Source organism: Vidua chalybeata, chromosome 12 (genome assembly GCF_026979565.1).
Source record: "Vidua chalybeata isolate OUT-0048 chromosome 12, bVidCha1 merged haplotype, whole genome shotgun sequence".
NCBI classification, from domain to species: Eukaryota; Metazoa; Chordata; class Aves; order Passeriformes; family Viduidae; genus Vidua; species Vidua chalybeata.
In genome coordinates this window covers 10,204,540-10,223,266 of record NC_071541.1, presented here as the reverse complement: position 1 = coordinate 10,223,266, position 18,727 = coordinate 10,204,540, and the positions used below count along the sequence as shown (strand labels likewise).

Below are 18,727 nucleotides of genomic sequence, written 5' to 3'. Positions count from 1 at the left end.
CTTAGGTTCTATTTTTTTTTTTTTTTTTTTGTACTAACCAGAAAAGTGTGAAACCTTAGGTGGTAAAAATTTAAGATTCTACTCCCAGGTCACACAAGCCTGGAGTAAAGATGATCATGCTACTGAATTCATCTTTTCTGTACTTTAGACATTATAACTTAAGTCTTTCTCAAACACAAAACGAAACCCACTCCTGGAAGATCCAGGTCCCTGGATCCTTTTGCATTTTATCTAATATTTACCAATAATGATATTGTAGTGGTGATGGGAGAGCTCACATCAGTCCAGATCTCAAGGTTTGGTTTACACAGCCAGCATGAGGGAGTTTATGTAAGTGTCTAACTTTTTGGCTTGAAATCTCCTGAAACAGCAATCTCCTTGCCTACAAGCAGGAGGAAAAGGCTTTTGCTGTTGAGGGTTCAACACCAATGGTACAGTTCCCATCAGCAAACCTATACTGCAAAAAAATCTTTGCCATTTTGCAATTCCTTGGCAGAGGAAAGGTGCTCTGCTTTCAGTCACATGGTAATGGTGACCCACATAAAACAGGGCGTGGAAAAGATGCTACAAACACTGCACATCCAGAAATAATCTGATTCAATCCACAGCCCACATCTAATATTTAAGGTACACATGGGCAGAACAAGTCCTGAGACTGGTGTGGATAATGTCACATCATCCACAGATTGAAAGCAGAGCAGCTTTGTTTCCTGGGCTGCTGTTAGGTAACTAAATAAAATGCTGCAAAAAATAAAGACCTCCACAGAAAGTCTTAAGTAATATGAGTTTTAGCCTCTTGTTTATAGTCCTCCTATGATGTATTTATCTTCTGTAGTTAACAAAAACAAACAAACAGAAAAAATCATGTAGAATACAACTGTAATTGTTTGATGTGGGATAGAACCAAAATCTGAGATCGTTCTGCACTTGGGTCATAGAAAATGCATTATTGTGTTAAGTTGCAAGTCTGCTCTTCCTACTCTGACAGAAATCTCTTCCATTTGTAATACTCCTAACGCTGCTAAACTACATGGAGGCTAAATAATGGAGAAAATTAAAGCAAATTTCTTGATACACTTGAACCAATATTTTTCAACACCATTTTGGAGGGACTGGATGAGCTATGGCTGTTAGATAATCTATCAATGATCAATTTATCTGTGGATATGTCACTTCAGTCATGGCAACCCTTTCAGCTTCTGGCTTCTCCACTGAGGCTGCCAATAAGAAATGCAGCTCTGTGAGAAGCAATGTCACAGATGCCACAGTGTCATAGCAACAAATGGATACAAGAAAACTGAAGATTGTAAACTCAATGTCCAAATGGTGCATCATTCCTCATATTTTGAAATCCTACAGAGTTTCATGCATATTTCTGGTCATAAGTTTGTGAAAATACAGTGAGATCCAAAATAGGCACATAGGATCCAATGAAAATACTCTCTGACTTCTTATTTTGGAGCAAAACAGCAATACTTACTTTTTCTGTGGGGCTTTTTTTTTTTTTAAACAAGCCATGCACCCCCACCCCCCCCAACACAATTTATCTAGACAACATTTCCTGTACAAACTACTGAGAGTATCATGTTGGATAGGAGGAAAACTTTGAGATATCAATATGGGAGTTGTAAATAGGCAAGAAACTTCAGGACAAACATGTCTTGAATTTGAGGTCTGTTGCTATTGACAGTAATGTTTTCTTGGTTTCTATTTAGCTTTCCTCAGATCAGAAAAATAAAAGGAGACAGAGAGATGTCATTCCTCACCCAACTTCAATAGCTTTGTATGGTAGCTAATGGCAAAATTCTCCTTTCTGAATATCAGAGACTGCATTTTTCAAACTCTTACAAGTAGTTTCCCAGTCTTTTTATTTTATTATTAATGGGGGATATTAACATGCTGTTACAAGTGAAACAACTGCCAGGACCCAGCCAGCTGAATGCATCTAGTCTTGTTCTATGGTTGGATGCAACAGAACACAATCCTGTCCAAGGTATTGACACTGCAGGATGTACAGAGTTATGTGTGTCTCTACGGAGCTGCCAGGTTTAGGATCTGCTTTGATGGCACATTTTAGGTGAGTCCAGAGGTGCTTCCAGAGCAAAGTTTACAAAGCAGAAAGTGCCTACGGACAGAACACAGAATCTAGACCAAAGTCCTTTTTGTTTGCCAAACATTTCACAATTCTCTTTCTAGCTCATGAGAAGTAAGTTCGGAAAGAGGAAAGCAAATGTGGATGAAAATGTTTTTGTATAAAGCATTAGGGTTTCTTCTTTTTACTTGTTAATTATTGGTACCTACAGTGCCAGGAAATTCTTACAAGTGGCCTCGGATGTTTCTTTTGCTTCTTTATCCTGTTTACAGAGACAAACTAGACTCCCTGTGGGCCTGATCCTCCACAATGAAGTAAATGGAAAGTTTTCCACTTACTTCAAAGGGAGCAGGATCTGGTTCTAAGTAGGATTCCTTGTTTGGCATAATGGGGGTTACATAAGGTAAAACTTGCTATTTTACATCTGTTTTCTAGGTGACCAGGCTGTTGTAACCCTTGTAAATCTTATCTACCTCCTCTTCAGATATCTTGTGCAGCTCTATTCATAATCCCTGGCTCAGTTTTCACATTATCTGATTCCAGCTGTGCCCAGAACTCAGAGATGCAAGAGGTGCCACCCACTTTCAGGACGTTTGAACAGTGGTATTTACTCATTACTCTGTGATTCAGGCACTCAGTATTAAAATACTGAGTCTCATTCCCCTTTCTTCTTCCTCCATTCTTAAGACACTCCCCAAGAGCTGGTGACCGACTGTAACTGAGATGCTGCATTTCAGCCTGACAGCTGTTACTCATGTGCAGTTTGTTACAGATTGATAATGGAGCTACTGGCACTGCAGGCAAAAATAAGAGGACAGCTTGTCCCCAAAATCAATAATAATCAAGGTGGAATTCAGACAGAAGACAATTAGCAAGCAGAATGAAATATGAACTGATGGAGGTGAATTCGGGCAGAGGGTAGAGTTGTGTTTTGAAACTGTTACAAGCTGAGTAATATTATCTTGTTACTGTTCAAAAAGCTCTTAGGGATGTCAGTCTGAATATTCAGCAAAACGCTGTCATTGGTTTTTCTCCACCATTACCAATTCAGTGAATTTGGAACCAGCAGCAGCTCATTGACTCACTGCTATGGAGATCAAAACCTGCATGGGCTCAGGTGGCCCTGCCACAAGTGTTCCAGCTCTACTTATCCCTGTCAAGTTCCCACAGACTTAATTTACCAAAGCCACCAACCATGAGCCAGAAACTGAGTTCCCTCAGAAAACACCCGTTTGTGTAGTAGTTTTCTGACATATACATGTATTAGGCCTTCTCCCAGAAAACAGCAAGTGACAGAGGAAAATAATGGCTTTTCTCATTCCTGTTTAGAGCAAGATTTTGAACTGTCCATCTGCACAGCAGGCACTGTAACCTGGGACCTCCTCCCAAATCACCCATTCGCTTTGCAACTTTGAAAAAGTTGAAGGAAATTTTTAGTTTGGCCTCTTATAAGTTGTATGTGCTCTCCTTAGGACTTGATATTCAAGGGTTTTTTATAAACCTGCATGGATATGTCTTTTCATTTGGAGAGAGCACAGAGCCCCATTTGAACTGTAAGAGAAACAAAGCAGAACAGCAGACACTTTCATTTAACCATGCAAAATGACCCAGGAAGAGTCAATTTACTACAAGCAGGTAAGGGATAGCATCTGATGTCATTGCAAACTGCGGTATCCCAAATTTCTCTAGCGACATTACAGAGTGAATACAGAGTCCACAGGCAAACATTTTTTCTGAATCAGCAACAGTTGCTTGGACCTAGAAGGCTTCCAAATTTAACCTTCATTCATTAAGAAAAAAGCTCCCAGGCAGAGTGAGAGTAGCCCAGGAGAAAAAGCAACAACCACACGTTGGATGAAGGACAACAGGTAAAGAAACTAAATGGGCAGAGAGAAAGCAAGAGGCTTCAGGTATTATACAAAGCTGAAAGAGTTTAGAAAAAAATTAAAACTGCAGGACAAAGAGGTGGAAACTTTTCTCTCACTTTCTCAGGTGTGGATCAGAATTCAGGTGAAGAAGCTTTGTGTGAAGATGACTAAGTATCATGTAATTTCTTTGAACTGCTGTATGAAAACAGGATAAAGTTCTACATTATGTTCTATAAATCCACCAGAAGTTACAGAGCCTGATGGAAGAAGAACTAACTACTGGATGAAACTCATGGCTGAGTACAGCAGGTCAAGCTAAGTGGTTGGAACTGATCATCCTGGCATTAAAATCCACAGAGCTACAACCTCCTCTGTGTCCTGATCCAAAGCTGCTCAGGTGGTTGATGTACAAATCAAAGCCTTTGGCAGCAACACCAGACTTGTAACAGCATGGCTGTACTGTGAGACAGATGATGGAATTAATCCAGATTAAAAATACTGGTGCCAAGGGAAAAATCCCCCTAGGTTTAGCTTTTTTCCAAACATGGTTTGGTTTTACAGCCCAATTTAGACATAACTCAGGGCATGATGTAAGTGATAGCATAGAAAGAAATAGTAAAGAAATGTCTCAAATTGAGATTACCAAAAAAAAAGTTTACATCATGAAGCCACAGTCTGAGAACACAGCTGCTATACCAACATACAAAAAGTAGGAGTCACTTTCACAAGGCCATTAAAGCCAACATGGTGGTGATTGAGCAAAGCAAAACATTTGTCTTCCTTTCCTGGACTAATTATATCCTCTAAAATCAGGTATGTCCATTTATAAATGTCTACCCTTTGCAAAATCGATTAGAAAACTTGAAGTATGAAGAAGCCAGAATATCAGCATTTAAAGCAACAGTTTTCATCTTTCAAAGCTGACAGCCTGCATTAGTGACAGGAGCAACCCCGGGCTGAATGCACTTGGAGAGCAGGAGTGCAAGAACACAAACTATTCCAGGGGGACTTCAGACTGCTATTATGAAATGGCAGGTTTATACAATCACACAGTCTGCCTGCCTGCATCTTTTTCTCAGATCCATTCCCCACAATAACTTTGGAAGATACCATCCAGTTTCAAAAAAATTGTGAAAGCAACTGAACTCTCAATACAATGCATGGGAAAGTGCCTCAGAGGCAAGACAGTTACCAGAGTAATGAGGAAAAGCAGATGAAGGGAGGTGTCATAAAAATAAATTTCATAATGTTTCCAAAGTACTCAAATATTGCAACAATGAGCACAGTGGAGAAGTCCATATAGGCCTAAACAAATTCTTATTTAAGGATCAGGATATGTCAAGTGTTGCCACAGCCAGTGTTATCTAAGGAACAAAAGGACAAAGTGAAATATAGATGTGATACAGAAATCCTCTGGATCATAATTTTTCATCTGCTGTACCAATAAATTTATATGCATTCCTATAAATCAGTGTCATAAACTACTCAGGCTTTAGCTAAAAACTGGCTTTTTTTCCTAACTGGTGGCATGAATCTTGCCTTTGTTGCTCACACCTTGCTTTCAAGTTTCCTCCACCTGGCTTGCCAGCTCCAGATGAAGAAGGCCGAAGTATCTCTTATCTCAGGTGCTTCTTTGTAGTCAGATATCCTAAAGATGCCAATGACATTAATGCAGTGCCAAAGTGTTATTATTAGTGTCCTGAAGGCACCAATAGAACTTTAACAGCCCTGACCAGCCCCACCCTGGACTTTCACCCATGCTCTCAGTCCATCGGCTTTGGGGTCCTATTTAAGTTCAGCCCTGAGCCCCTCACTGCCTGTCTGAGCTATGCTCTGGGTGTGTCTGTTTGCATCCCTGCCCCTGCCTCCTGGGGGATGTTGTGCTCTGCTCTAGGTCTGTGCCTTCCCTCTGCACCTTTCCCTGGTGTGTGCTGCAGCTTGTCTTTCATTCTGCCCTCTGAATAGACGTCGCATCCATGTTGTTTCTTTCTTGGCCTGTCTCTTGCTGCTCCTGAATTATCCTAGTCCCTTTCCTTTTTGTTTCTGTGGTGCCAGCTCCCTGTCCTGCCCACAGTGCTTGGGATGGTGCCCCCTCAGTAAGGGCACAGCCTTTGCTGGTGCAAACCTCAGCTTGTAGCTCTTTGGCCCTTAAAGAGCAACTGGTCCTTGTTGCTTCCTGACACTCTTCTTATTATTAATCTTATTAATCATCACTATCTCCATGTAAATCTGATCCTACTTTCAAGGGCATAGAAAAGTCTCAGCATAGTTCCTCTGGGTTTTGTGCTTGTCTGATTATCTTCTCTTCCCTGGTATGATATTTGTGATCCAGTGCCTCCTGAGAGCTTGCATTTGGTAGAGATTGCAGTTTTCCAGCTTTTTTGGTCACACTTTGAGAGAAGTGCAGACTTATTTTAGCAGTGAATAACAACTCAGGGACACACCTGTTCTCCTTGTGCTCGTGTTGAGTGTGACTCTCGTATTCTCCTGTCTTTAAGCAGATATCCCATTTCCTATTTTATCTCACAGTATTTCCTTCTTGCTCCTTCCTGGACTTTAGTCTCTGGCTGCCTCTCCTATCTCTTCCTCCCTAACAGAACAAATTGTCTCATTACTCACAGCCACCTCAGCTAACCTTATTTCATCTTACACTTAAATGTAACAGGTCTCTTCCACAGCTCAGCTTTTCCTGCATTAACCAGTCTTTCTGTGATGGCCACTTACATCCATTAATAACTTTTCTTGTGTGTTCAATGTGAGGTGTTCATCTCTTCTCTTGTCCTACCCAAATCCTTTGTGTAATTCATTGTCACCTCATGTTGCACTCTCTTCTGTAGCTGTTTCACCCATGAATGCTATCTGAGATTACTCTTGATGAAAAAAAATATTCCTTGATACACATGGCAGACTACTTTCTCTTTCATTTTGCTTTACCTTTCCACCAATACCAATCAATTCTCTTTGTCTTCTTCTTAAACCTACGCCAAAAATGCTAGTACCCAAATGTAACACTTTCTAAAAGAAGCTCCATGCCAGCTTCCCTGTTTCCCTGTGCCTGCTCAATGTCTTAGACAAAAGGGCAGAAAAGCCAAGCAGACAGCCAGCAGGAGAGCCAGTCATCCTTCCACATGGATTTGAGAGCTGTTCCATAGTAGGGATCACAGGTAGGAAGCCTTTTCTCTGCCTCTGTCCTGCTCACAACATGCCATAAACTACAGTTCAAACAAACCAGTGGGCAATGAGCAAACTAACACATCTACCTTCCAAAGAAAAACTCGACCTTTCCTTTCCCCTCTCACTGAATTTTCCTGGTTTTTTTTTTCTGAATAATTGTTTATGAGTGTTCACACCATCTGTGCTGTGCACTGTAAGCACAGGGTCCTGTGGAATAATGAATATTTGATCATGTCATTCAAGGCTAAAATGAGATTACGTGGTTTAATTCTATGATTTCCCAACTGCACAGTCTCAGCATTTTTTATATAATTTTTTAATATAGCGAATACAGAGTATTCTGTATTCAGAGTATTTCTAAACAATAAAATGAGCTAACTTCGATTTTGCATAGAAATACATTTCATGAAGTATTTCCTAAGAAAGTTGAAGAGATCTAGGATTTTGTTCTGATCCATTTTAGGATGAGCTGTGAAGTTCAGGTGGCGTCTGAAGTTTGGAGATCTGTAAATCTATAGCTCTGGGTCAGGTTCATTTTACCTTTCCTCTGTTCTCTGCCTTCTGAAGAGCAGCCCCTGTGACCACAGGGGAGAACTTAAAGCCTGAAGTGTCAAACCCAAGTAGTGAAAAGCGCAACGCTGTTGTATGCGTATTTTTGCCTTTTTCTCTGTCACTTGTCATGCTGTTCGTGCCGTGAAGGTGGATGAGTTTCCTGTGCGGGGGGGAGGCCCCGGGCAGCGCTCGGTGCCGCGGTGCGGGCTCCGGCAGAGCCGCGCCGTGAGGAGGCAGCGGCCCTGCCCGCTGGCCATGGAGAGCCCCCTCTGCTTGCTGCATCACTCGGGGTGATGGGGTGCAATTCTGCTCGGGGAGGATTAGAAACCAGGGCAGCGGAGAGCAAATCGCTGCAGGCACATGGGTTTGGGGACATCCACGCTGCCGCTCCTTTGGACGCGTCTCTGCTGATGCCGGGCTGCCCGCTCTGTCAGGTGCGGAGCGGGGGCTGCCGGCAGAGCCTGGCTTTCGGGACGCGCCGTGGAAAAACGTAACTCATGTTCATGGTGAGGCTACAGGATTAAAGTCAATTCGCACCCCAGTCAAAATTGAATTTCAGCTTGGTTTTTTTTGTTATGTGCAGTGGGGCAGAGCTGTGCTGTGGTCAGGATCCTCAACAGCCCACGGAGGGACAGGGGTCTAACCCCTGATTTCTGGGCATTTCCTGCTCTTAGTGCCGTTGTCTCGTGGCGTAATAGCAGCTGCTCTGGTGATAAATGTAGAACATGACTTACGGTACCACCCTTCCCTTTCTCTCACACCCTGTGCTTGATATTTCCTCCAAAAAATTTAACTGTGAAATCCTTTCCCTGAGGCACTGCAAACAGCTATTGGAATACTATTTATTTATTAAAAAAAAAAAAAAAAACAAACAAAAAAAAAAAAAAAAACAAATAAAACCTAGCAATAACATAAAAACTCTTTTGTAAGGCCATTCTTAGTTGTGGGTTGATATTACAGAACCTCATGCACCAAATCACAGTTTATCATGGAAGTGGCTGCTTTATTCCTGGTGTGTAAAATTACTTGAGAGCAGAAGTAGCACCAACTTTCTCTTTGAAGGATGGACGAGCTTGGTTTGCAAGGTCTGGTTTCTGGTGTGCATACTCTGATTTGAATACTTCCAATTCTGATATGTATTTGAATATTTCCATGACTAACAATCATTATTATGTTCCAGTGAAGGTAGGAAAGTACAAAGGAAGCAAGTTCTTTCTTCAAGCACTCTCTCAAGCAAATAGTCACAGAGAGAACTATTCAGCCAGTCTTAGTCAAGACTTTTTGCACTTTATTTACCCACCAAACATTATGCATTGTTTTCTAGCTTAGATGGGTTTATGTACTTCAGCTCCATTCTTCAGGCAGCTTTTGCTCATTTTTGCTGAACATCTTCTAATTTCACCTAATTTATCTGGTAATAAGATGTTCAAAATTGAACACAGCATTGCAGGTACAATTTTCTGTCCCCTCAGAATTACAGTGCTCCTAGTTTCATAACCCAGAATTTTACTGGGCCTTTTCTACTAATCTAATTTATCTATAGTCATATGTAAGTTGGCAGGCTGGTGCCTATTGTACCTAAGTTAGAATACCTGTGGCTTCCTCACAGAATGTGTGGTTTTAGGTTACTTTTCTGTGGGAGTACTTGTTGGTATTTTTCCATTTTTATTTTTTTGCTACATTTTTAACTGTGCTAGGATGTCCATGACTATTTCTTCATTCATCTAGCAATTTAAAATTTTGCAATTCATGGTGATTTCACTTCCCTGTATTTACACTCTCTTCCTGATCAGTGTTAATGTCAAATAAGACAGAGCCCAGCCTGTGCTCTCCTGTGACTTGGCTCTGCTAGCCCAGAGTATATTTGATACTCTTTGCATGCTCTTGCCCTGAACTTGTAAATCAAAGTAAGACCTGTTAGCTCACCAAATTTAGAGTCTACAGGTTGTTCATCAATGCAGTAGTTAAATAGCCAACTGAGAGTTAAATTGTTGCTATGTGCATTTTGTAAGATATAGGAAAAATTCTGCATCATTAATAACTGAAAAGAGAGAGCTACATGTTTTAGCTGCAGGTGCTGTGGGTTTCCTAAGAGAGCCAGGCAGCTGTGTGGGAATTGTGCAGAAGTCCCAGCTCCTCATGAGGCTGCTGGGAACTCCACCTGTTCCTGTAGCCATTTGATGCACTCTCTTTTCCCTGGCAGGTCCATGGGAAGTGTGTGTGCAGACACAACACGGCAGGGGACCACTGTGAGAAATGTGCTCCGCTCTACAACGACCAGCCTTGGAAGCCAGGAGATGGGAAAACAGGGGCACCTAATGAATGCAGAAGTAAGTGGAAGGGAGTTTACTGACCCAGGCTCTCAGGGTGAGCACTCACCATAACAGCAGGCAAAGCTCCCCCACAAAGACTTCTGTGATTTACAGTAATGGTGCCATTGCAGAAACTGGGGATAAGTTGCTGGTCATTGATGGAGAAATCAGTGTGCAGGTTGTTCTTCTGCACTGGGGCTATTGGGGAGTGGAATTTACAAGCCAGAAATCTGGTTTTCATGTAACTACATCCCCCCACATCCCAGGTTCTAGCAGTGTTTAAAATACTGCCAGATTGGTCTAGAAAATGCTACCATGATTACTGTGTCAGTTGTAAAAGCCTGAAGGACATTCTCCTGTCCTCACCAGAGTGTCGCTGTCACAACCACGCCGAGAGCTGCCACTTCGACCTGGGCGTGTGGCTGGCCTCGGGGAAGCGCAGTGGGGGAGTCTGTGACAACTGCAAGCACAACACGGAGGGACATCGGTGCCAGAGGTGCAAACCTGGCTTTTACCGGGACAGAGGGAAGCCCATGTCTTCTCCAGAGGTCTGCAAACGTAAGTGACCGTGTTACACGAGGTGAAGAATGAATGGTGAAAGAACAAAATAATTTCTATAGAATCACTAACTCCTATAGAGGTAACTCATGAGTATTACTATATTTTCTTTGTATTCTTTTCTTAAACTACAGGAGGTTTTGATCAAAGGTGATCATCCAGATTTTTGTGTCTATTTGTCCCCATGTTATGACATGTTTTTTTGTGATAACTGTTTCAATTCTCCAAATGCATTGCCTCCTGGGGAAAGGTACATTCTTCTTGTGTTTGGTTTTAAATTAATATGGTTCCTTTTCTCTTGAGGCACATTTTATTTACCTGGGGTTTTTCTCTGTACCTCTCAAGACTGTGTGAGCCTATGTGCAAGCTATTGTTAAATTCCATTTGATTGTGCAACATCTGTGCACATAAATACATATAATGGATGCAGAAGATACAGGAGGAACTGCCTGGAACTGTGCATACTCACTTGGGAACAAATGCATCAGAACTCAGACCTATTTTTGGACTCTACAGCTATGTTATGGGGTGCTCTGCCCAAATTAATTGCATCATTAACACTTCAGCAGAATGTGGTAAGGTGTGTCTCAGGCACACAGGTGCTCATGGATGGACACAGAGGATGTACAACCTCTGGATCAAGATAGTTTGTACCCAGCCAGTCTGGCAAACAGCCCAACTCTCCCTCACTAAAAGTAAACATTTCCTGAGTATCCTGCCAGGCTTCACATGTCTGATTCTATCTCACATCTGTTTGAGAGTTTGCTATTTCCAGCAATATACTTAATTTCACTTTTCCCTTTGGATAGTTTCCTTCCCCATAGCTCAGACATCACTTGTCAGCATAGAAAACTTCATCCTCTGTTATCTGACCACTTGCCCACTGACATAATGAGCTTTTGAAGCTTTTCTGACCCTTTCAATGTTCTTCAATGTGATTCCTCTTAAACGCTTAGGTTACTCCTCTCCCAAGGATTGTGAGTCCTGTGATATTACTTAAACTTTCTTGCCCACATATCCAATGTTTCTGCTCTTTTGCCTTCTTCCCACTGGAACTTGGTGACAGCAGACTGCTTCCACACAACTTTTTCTTCTGATTTTCACAATGCTCATCACAGAACATGGAGCAGCAGACAGAGCAGAGGGTGAGCTTATCTGGCTCACCCTGTATCCTGTAGTGTTCTATGGTGGCCCCTTTCTAGTTCTGTTTCTACTCTCAGCAGATTTGCTACAGGAAAATATTGTGATGAGAATAAATTGCTATGCCAGGAGATTAGCTTTCAATCTCATAGCACCTGAAAGAATCTGTGTATGAACTCCTGTACTGAGCAGCAGGGAGATGGTGCAGTAACCAGCATCATGTGTAATACTAGATAACTGCTAAAGTCAAGGAGCACTGGAAAGCAGCAAAGAGGAAAAAACATTGTTTGAAAATACAGCCTATCTGGAAACCCTAGAACTGTTTGCCTAGATGAAATCAGACCTTGACTCTATGTCTGCCTCTCTTGTCTGGTCTGGTTACAGATCTCTCAGTAACCCCTGCCAATACTCTGCATAGCAAGAGAAAAACTGTTCAGAAATTTACCTTGTTGAAAGAGTTTTATTCCTGTTGTGCCAGTGAAGCACAACAGTGTTCTTTTCACCTGGGAAGGTGCTGCTGCCAGCAGAAGGCCCCCAAATGCAATTGTCTCCACTCTGAGTTGCATGCTCAGGCCTAGAGAGCTGCCATCCTGCCTTAGTCACTGAAAGTTATATGTCTTTTCTAGGCTCCTTGTTCTGTCAATGGAGAAACAGAGGGACCTCAGGGGAATTATTTATAGCAGTCTAAGGTAGATGCCTAAAACAGATTGACTGAATTGCCCTCTAAAGCATATCTATTTCCTTAAGAGGTACTCTGGATCACTAGCCTGCACTAGAGTTTCTCTTAGCTGAGATGAGTTTAATGGGTTTGATTCAGCAGCAAAGGTAAGCACGGCCCTATCTGTCAATGATTCAAGTCAGTGGGACCTTTCCCAGGGGTGTAAAGGCATTCATGAATGCTTGCCATATCAAGATATAAGGAAAGGGCATTGCAGCCCACTTGGCTTTTACAGCAGCTGTGTGCATGATGCTTCTACCTCTGTGGGAATAGGAGGTACTCTGGCTATAACTACAGAGATCAGAGAAAACTGGGAAGTAGGTGGTTAATCTGTGCCTTTCCCCTTTTATTTAAGGAAAATAAGAGAATTGCCACAATAAGATTTGACAAATTCCAATTATAGGTAGCACTTTGTACAATGGAAGCCCTGATCCCCAAACACTTCCCCATGAGGATTGCAGGCAGTGTGTAAGTGTGCACTTGGTGCTACAGTGCACCTCTGCAGAGAATTTTCAGGGAACACTTCACTACTTTGGTTATTATCAGAAACACCTACAGAGACAGGCTTTGGTTAGAACAGACTCCTTTTGATTGAGGGAAGCTTTTTCTTCCTGGACCATCATCAGCTAACATTAAACTGCAAAGCTTCCTGCAGGATAGAGGCCCTCTTCTCTATACTTTATGTTGAAAACTTGCATTGCCAATAAACCTCATCTAGCATGGTCCAAGTTGTCCAGGTTGTGTGACCCTAAAACAAACTCTGATTTCTCAGTAAAAAAGTTTCTATTTTGAGCATTGCTAATATATTAGACAATGAGACCAGGAGATATATTTTTGTCATACCTCAGCCTGCTGATTATAAATTGAAGAGCTGCCACTTCTGGATTAACATGTTTTTTAGGATTTAAGTGTACCAATTCCAAGGCATTGTCTCACTTTGAGAAATTAATGCAAACAGTGCCAGACTAACAACACTAAATGAAAGACCCACCCAATGAGCAAGTGCTGGAAAGCAGTAATAAACTGCAAACAGCAGACTGAATGGATGGTTTTGGTGAGAGAAACCTAGAGCCCATCTTCCCATTTTGAGCTCAGAGGAAAAACTTTCAATGGGAGATGAAAACTTGACCCTTGTGTACAGTAGATACTGAGCTGGGAAAGGAAGTCTGATGAAAAAGCTGAATGAAATGCTGTGCTAATCCCTTTGAGAAAGCACGCTTGAAGAGTGCTCTGCCATCCAGAGCAAAGTCTAGGTTCAGCTGTGACATCCCCCTCAGGCTCCCACAAAGTTAACAGGACACTGCTCAGGCCCAGAAACAATCTTTAAGCATTAGTCATAATAATGAATAGCATTCTCTCTTAATCTGCTCAAAAAAAAAAAAAAAAAAGTTGTATAACAATTGGATCTCCTGGCACTATCTAAACCACCCTTAGCTGACCCTCCAGTGCAAGACTGCAAAGACATTCCCTCAGAAAGAAAAAAAAAATCTGCTGAAATTTGATATGGAAGTGTGAATCTGCTATTCCTTTTTGTCTGCAGAGGTAGCCTGCCTCTGATCCCTTTGCTTTTCCTGTTCCTACCAGCTGGGATGAATGAGAGTAGGGTCATGGGCAGAGCCTTGTTTGGACACTGCTTAGATCTATATAAAAAAGAAAAAAAGGCATGAAAAGAGTCCCTGAGCAAGGCACACACCTGCCTGTTATTGGGGGTGACAACACAGGATTAAGTAGTTTGTATATAGACTTGTATGGGAGCTTTGACTCAAAAGCCTAATTGTTTCCTAACCAATGGTTAGAAAAGCTGCTGTATCCTTGGCTCTTTCCTGTGGCTTATTCCAAGGCTTAAGGGATCCTTCTGAAATGGCACCATCTTTTGTACTCACCCTTTGCTTAGCTTAAAAGTAATGCAGGCATGTAGACCCATTAAAAAGGGTCTCCAGGAAAACAAGCTTTTTTACTCAAAGAACGAGGCTAGAAAATTAAAATGTGCCCAGATGCACATACACACACATGGTCTGAAAGACTCTGCTTCTCATCCTTTTACTTCTGAGCAGAGGGAGTGAACTTTTAATTCTAATATCACAAAAGCCCCATCACATCTTGGTTCAAAGTCTGTCTTAATCAGCCCTGACCACACACAGAGCTGTCTATCTTATTTCCTTCATTTAAGAAACTTCATTGGCAGAGTCAATCCCCACACCTGACATGCTTTAAAAATCACACTGGTTTGATCATATACTCCCAAGATGCACATGTATATATTTCAGACTCAAAAGACTTTGATTTTTCATTTAGCCTGTTTTTTATTTTTAAATCAAATAGCCAGTCTGCTCACAGCTATATCTTATGCAGTATCATTAGACAAAAATTTAAGACAAGATACCTCATAGGCCATTGACTTACTTGGAGCACCTGGTATTTTCCTGTAAGTTGGGACCATATTGTTGCAACCAATATTATATTTTGCATCTGTGCCTAATTACATGGGGAAGACAGCTGTGCTGAGGGCAGACAGATTTATTAAGGACTTGAGTGGGGATTGCAGTATGAATTATTCATTTTTCATTATTTCTTGTCTCCTCCCTTTTACAGTAGTGTCTGACAAAAACTTGGTATGGGAGTGAGACTAAAAGGCAAGAGGATGCTTTGTGACACTCTGTGACCAATAGGCAACTCTGTAGTAAAATTATGCTTTTCACTACACTACTGTCAAGGGGAGAACCAAAATAAACTGCCCAGCTCTGAGCCAGGATTGTCTGCACACCGTCCCTAACATAATTGATGATGCCTTTGACAAACAAGGCCATTGTCACATTGGCTGCTGTTTTGTTAGACAGGGAGGTGGATGGAGACAAAAAGAGGAATTGCCAAGAGAAAAGAAGCAAAAATCAGTGGGAAAAGGTTGTCAAATGTTAGAAAATGTTAAAGGGTAAGGTTTTGAAAACTTGCTTTTATGTTTCTTTAATAGTGAGGTTTATTTGCAAATCCATGGTACTGTTAAACAGATAAAAACCCAGTCATCCACAGCTGCCCCTTCAGCATGTGACATGTGGGCTCTTATTTTAGGAGTTACCTTAGATGCACAACTGGGATTTTGGCTGTAATACTCTGGAAGCCAGACAATGTACCCACCCAAGCTGAAACGCTAAATAAACACAGACTGAGTAAAGAGTTTGCAAGCCACTTGTATAACTCATCTGAAAGTGTTGTACATGTATTGATTCAGCTTGCTTTCTGATGCACCAGAAGCTGTCCCAGTTTCTAACTGGAGAATATGTCCCACAGCTCATCTGGGAACATTATTTTTATGGAACTGCAGCCTCAAAATAAAAAAGAAAAGGCACTTTGTTTTCTGCTTCCTCATCAGCTTTCAGTCACTGTGCTGTAACATTTTCCCTCAGGAATAGGGTAGGTTCTCATCTTCCTGAATCAGGTTCCAGTGTCAGCTGGGGATAGGTAGTCTAATGATGTGAGTTACCCATCTGTTAAGTTACTTTCACTGATGAAACCCAAAAACTAGAAATAAGAGGGATAAAGACAGACCCAGAGTTTGCAGAAATCTAAGGTATTTTAAGAGAAAACTCCACAGGCAGATCCTACCTATAGTAATATTACAGTGAAAACAAACCTGGATTCAAGTAATGCTGGTGTTGGCAAACTCTTACTCCTTGTGTCTCAAACCTGTCTGCAATAAAGGAAGGGTGTTCCCCATTCTTATCTCCAAATCCATGACATTCATTGTTTTCAGTGCCTGACAAACTGAGTCTCTTTTTTCAGGGTGATGTAGTCAGCGCTGCAAAAATGGTGTGAGGGGTGAAATCAAGTTTAGCAGCAAAAAATCAGACCTTGCCTTTGAACCTGTCAGGGCTAATGAGCACTTCAGTGTTACACCTGCTCTCCAGAACTGACAGCACAAGCCCTGGGTTTGCTCCCAAAGTCCAGGCTGCTTTGTGGCAGGCAGGAGAGGCTGCTGCCCTGCGCCAGCCCGCCCATTGTGCTGAGCACATTGCCCGTGACAGCACGTGGCTTTTCTGTCCCTAGGCTGTTGTGCTAGAGTCCCCTGAGCACAACGGGCCCAGATCCATCCACAGCAGTATAATAATATTATTAAAATTATTGGCATAAAGAGCACAGGGCATGGGGGAAAAGAATAACTATATGGTAAGCAGATCATAAGAGAAATGCCCTTTAAACAAAATTGCTCGCCCTTCTTCTTGTACTATTTTCAAAAGGTATTTTCTTTTCCCGAGTTTCAAATATGAAAGTGAATTTGTCCCTGCTACATTTTAAACTCTCTTTAGTAATATATTTGCCCCTTTCCCCTTCGAAAGTGATGTGTGGGATCAGAGTGTTCATTTGGTCTTTTATTTGTGAGCTCATGAAGAAAAGTAGTTTGATCAGAAACAATGATGGGCAAACTTCAAAAGCTGTGGAGATCATGCTTGGTTCAAATAAGCATCCAAAAAGGCTGGCCTCTGATCCAAGCTATCTAAACACCTTGGGTGTCCAACATTTAACTGAAAATCTCTGTAAAAGCAGGCCTTACCCACACAATTTTTATTTCTGTCCTCTTCCAGATGGATGAAATAGCGATGCATTACCTTTTCAGTCTGCTACAAGTGAAAGTCAGGGCATGTTGCTTTCTTAATACAAAAGAGAGCTGAAATATGAAGGCCTGGAGTTCAGCTCAGTTCTCATTTTGATCAAATTTGTCTGAACATCAGAGTGGGTTTGTTTACTGCTTCTATTTTACTTCTGCAGAGCTGTTGGCATGAGGCTTGACCATCCCAGCCAGGTTCTGCCCTGAAGGAGAGGAGTCCACTGTGCTGGCTTGCACCTCTCTGTGTATCCCTCCCTGATGCTGTCACATCAGGAATGCACCAGTGGTGTGGGATTATGACAATTTATTGTCTATGCAGGAAGAGATGTCCACAGGAGCTGTAACTATCTGTTTTCCTGCCAAATTGCCTGGAGTTGCTAGGCTGGTGTGGCAACAGTATTTGAGAGATTTGGAGGTTTTCCCCTCCTATTTGCTAATCTTCAGCTATGTGTAAAATACATCTAGTAAGTTTAGAGGTCTTTCATTCTGATAGCCTTCCTTGAAAAGATCAGCTTGTGCATTTGTAAAAAAAAAGTTTATCAGCTTCTTTCAGCACATACAGTACTGCATTGTGTGATGTTTAGCACTTTAGAAAGGAACTGAAGGAAATTTGTGCATTCTTTGGAGGCAGAAATTGAAAATATGTTTCAGGTCATCTGAACCACCTGTACAAGCTGCATCTACCCTAGAGGAAACAGTAGTTTTGTGATCTCTGTGTTTACAGGAAAGGCAATGTAGGCAATAGCTATAAATCTTTTCCTTGCCCTTGCTAGTGAAACTTTCTGCAAAACACTTTTAAAGTTAATTACCTTCAAGCCCCGTTAAAAATAAATACACAGAGGAGGATTTCTGGTATCACTCAAAAACCCTGTGTGGTCATGATTTGTGTAGTAGGGAAGAGCACAAATGCTCACAGTTGTACTTATTTTGCTTTGTCTAACAAATTAAAAAGAAAAAAAAAAGTGAATGTAGGCTGAAATGCAATGTTTACTAGTTCTGACTTAAAACTACTGAGTATGAGGAAGAAGGTACAAGTTTATTAGCCTAGCAAAAATGTCACTTAAGCAGCTGAGCCCATGGCACTCAATTTGAATTGCCTCTTGCTGTGTGTCCATAGCCTGTGCCTGCCAGCCCACGGGTTCAGCCAACGCCACGTTCAGCAGCAGCTGGAGATGCCACCCCCGGACAGGATTCTGCTACTGCAAACCAGGAGTGGCAGGTCCCAACTGTGACAGGTGCCTCGTGGGCTACTGGGGCTTTGGAGAAAATGGCTGTCGCCCCTGTGACTGCGCCAGGGACTGTGACCAGCGCACTGGGACCTGTTTCAATGGGTAAAGCCCTGCCCTGGGTTCACTCTGAGATGGGACTCTGTGAAATGAAACAAATTCTGCAGCAATAACAAAAATTGGAGGGTGCACAATCATTTGAAAAGGTGGCTGTAAATCATAAAACGTTTTTTAGGTTACATTTACACCTTTAAGTCCACTGTATTATCCAAGGCAATCTTGAACAGATGAATCTTTGCAGTAATAATAGGCATTTCCACAACGCCATGGTAATATGTGCAGGGTCTTTAAACACATCTTTACTTTGGATATAGATAGAAGAGTCTGAAGAATCTGCCTCTCATTTGTGCCCAGGGTAAAATGATTTGCTGAGCAATTGCAGTTCTACAGGTGCTGCAGCTGTCCTCAGGTCCCAGCGACATCAACA

At 41.8% G+C, this 18,727-nt stretch overlaps 1 protein-coding gene across 1 annotated transcript in view; it reads left to right on the top strand.

Annotated features, from left to right (window-relative positions):
• Positions 1-18,727, top strand: part of LOC128794100 (netrin-4-like) — a 45,011-nt gene that overhangs the window by 21,414 nt on the left and 4,870 nt on the right. The window contains exons 4-6 of the mRNA XM_053953739.1: positions 9,860-10,016; positions 10,368-10,556; positions 18,132-18,345. Of these exons, the coding sequence (XP_053809714.1) occupies positions 9,860-10,016; positions 10,368-10,556; positions 18,132-18,345 (560 nt within the window). The remainder of the gene's footprint in view (positions 1-9,859; positions 10,017-10,367; positions 10,557-18,131; positions 18,346-18,727) is intronic.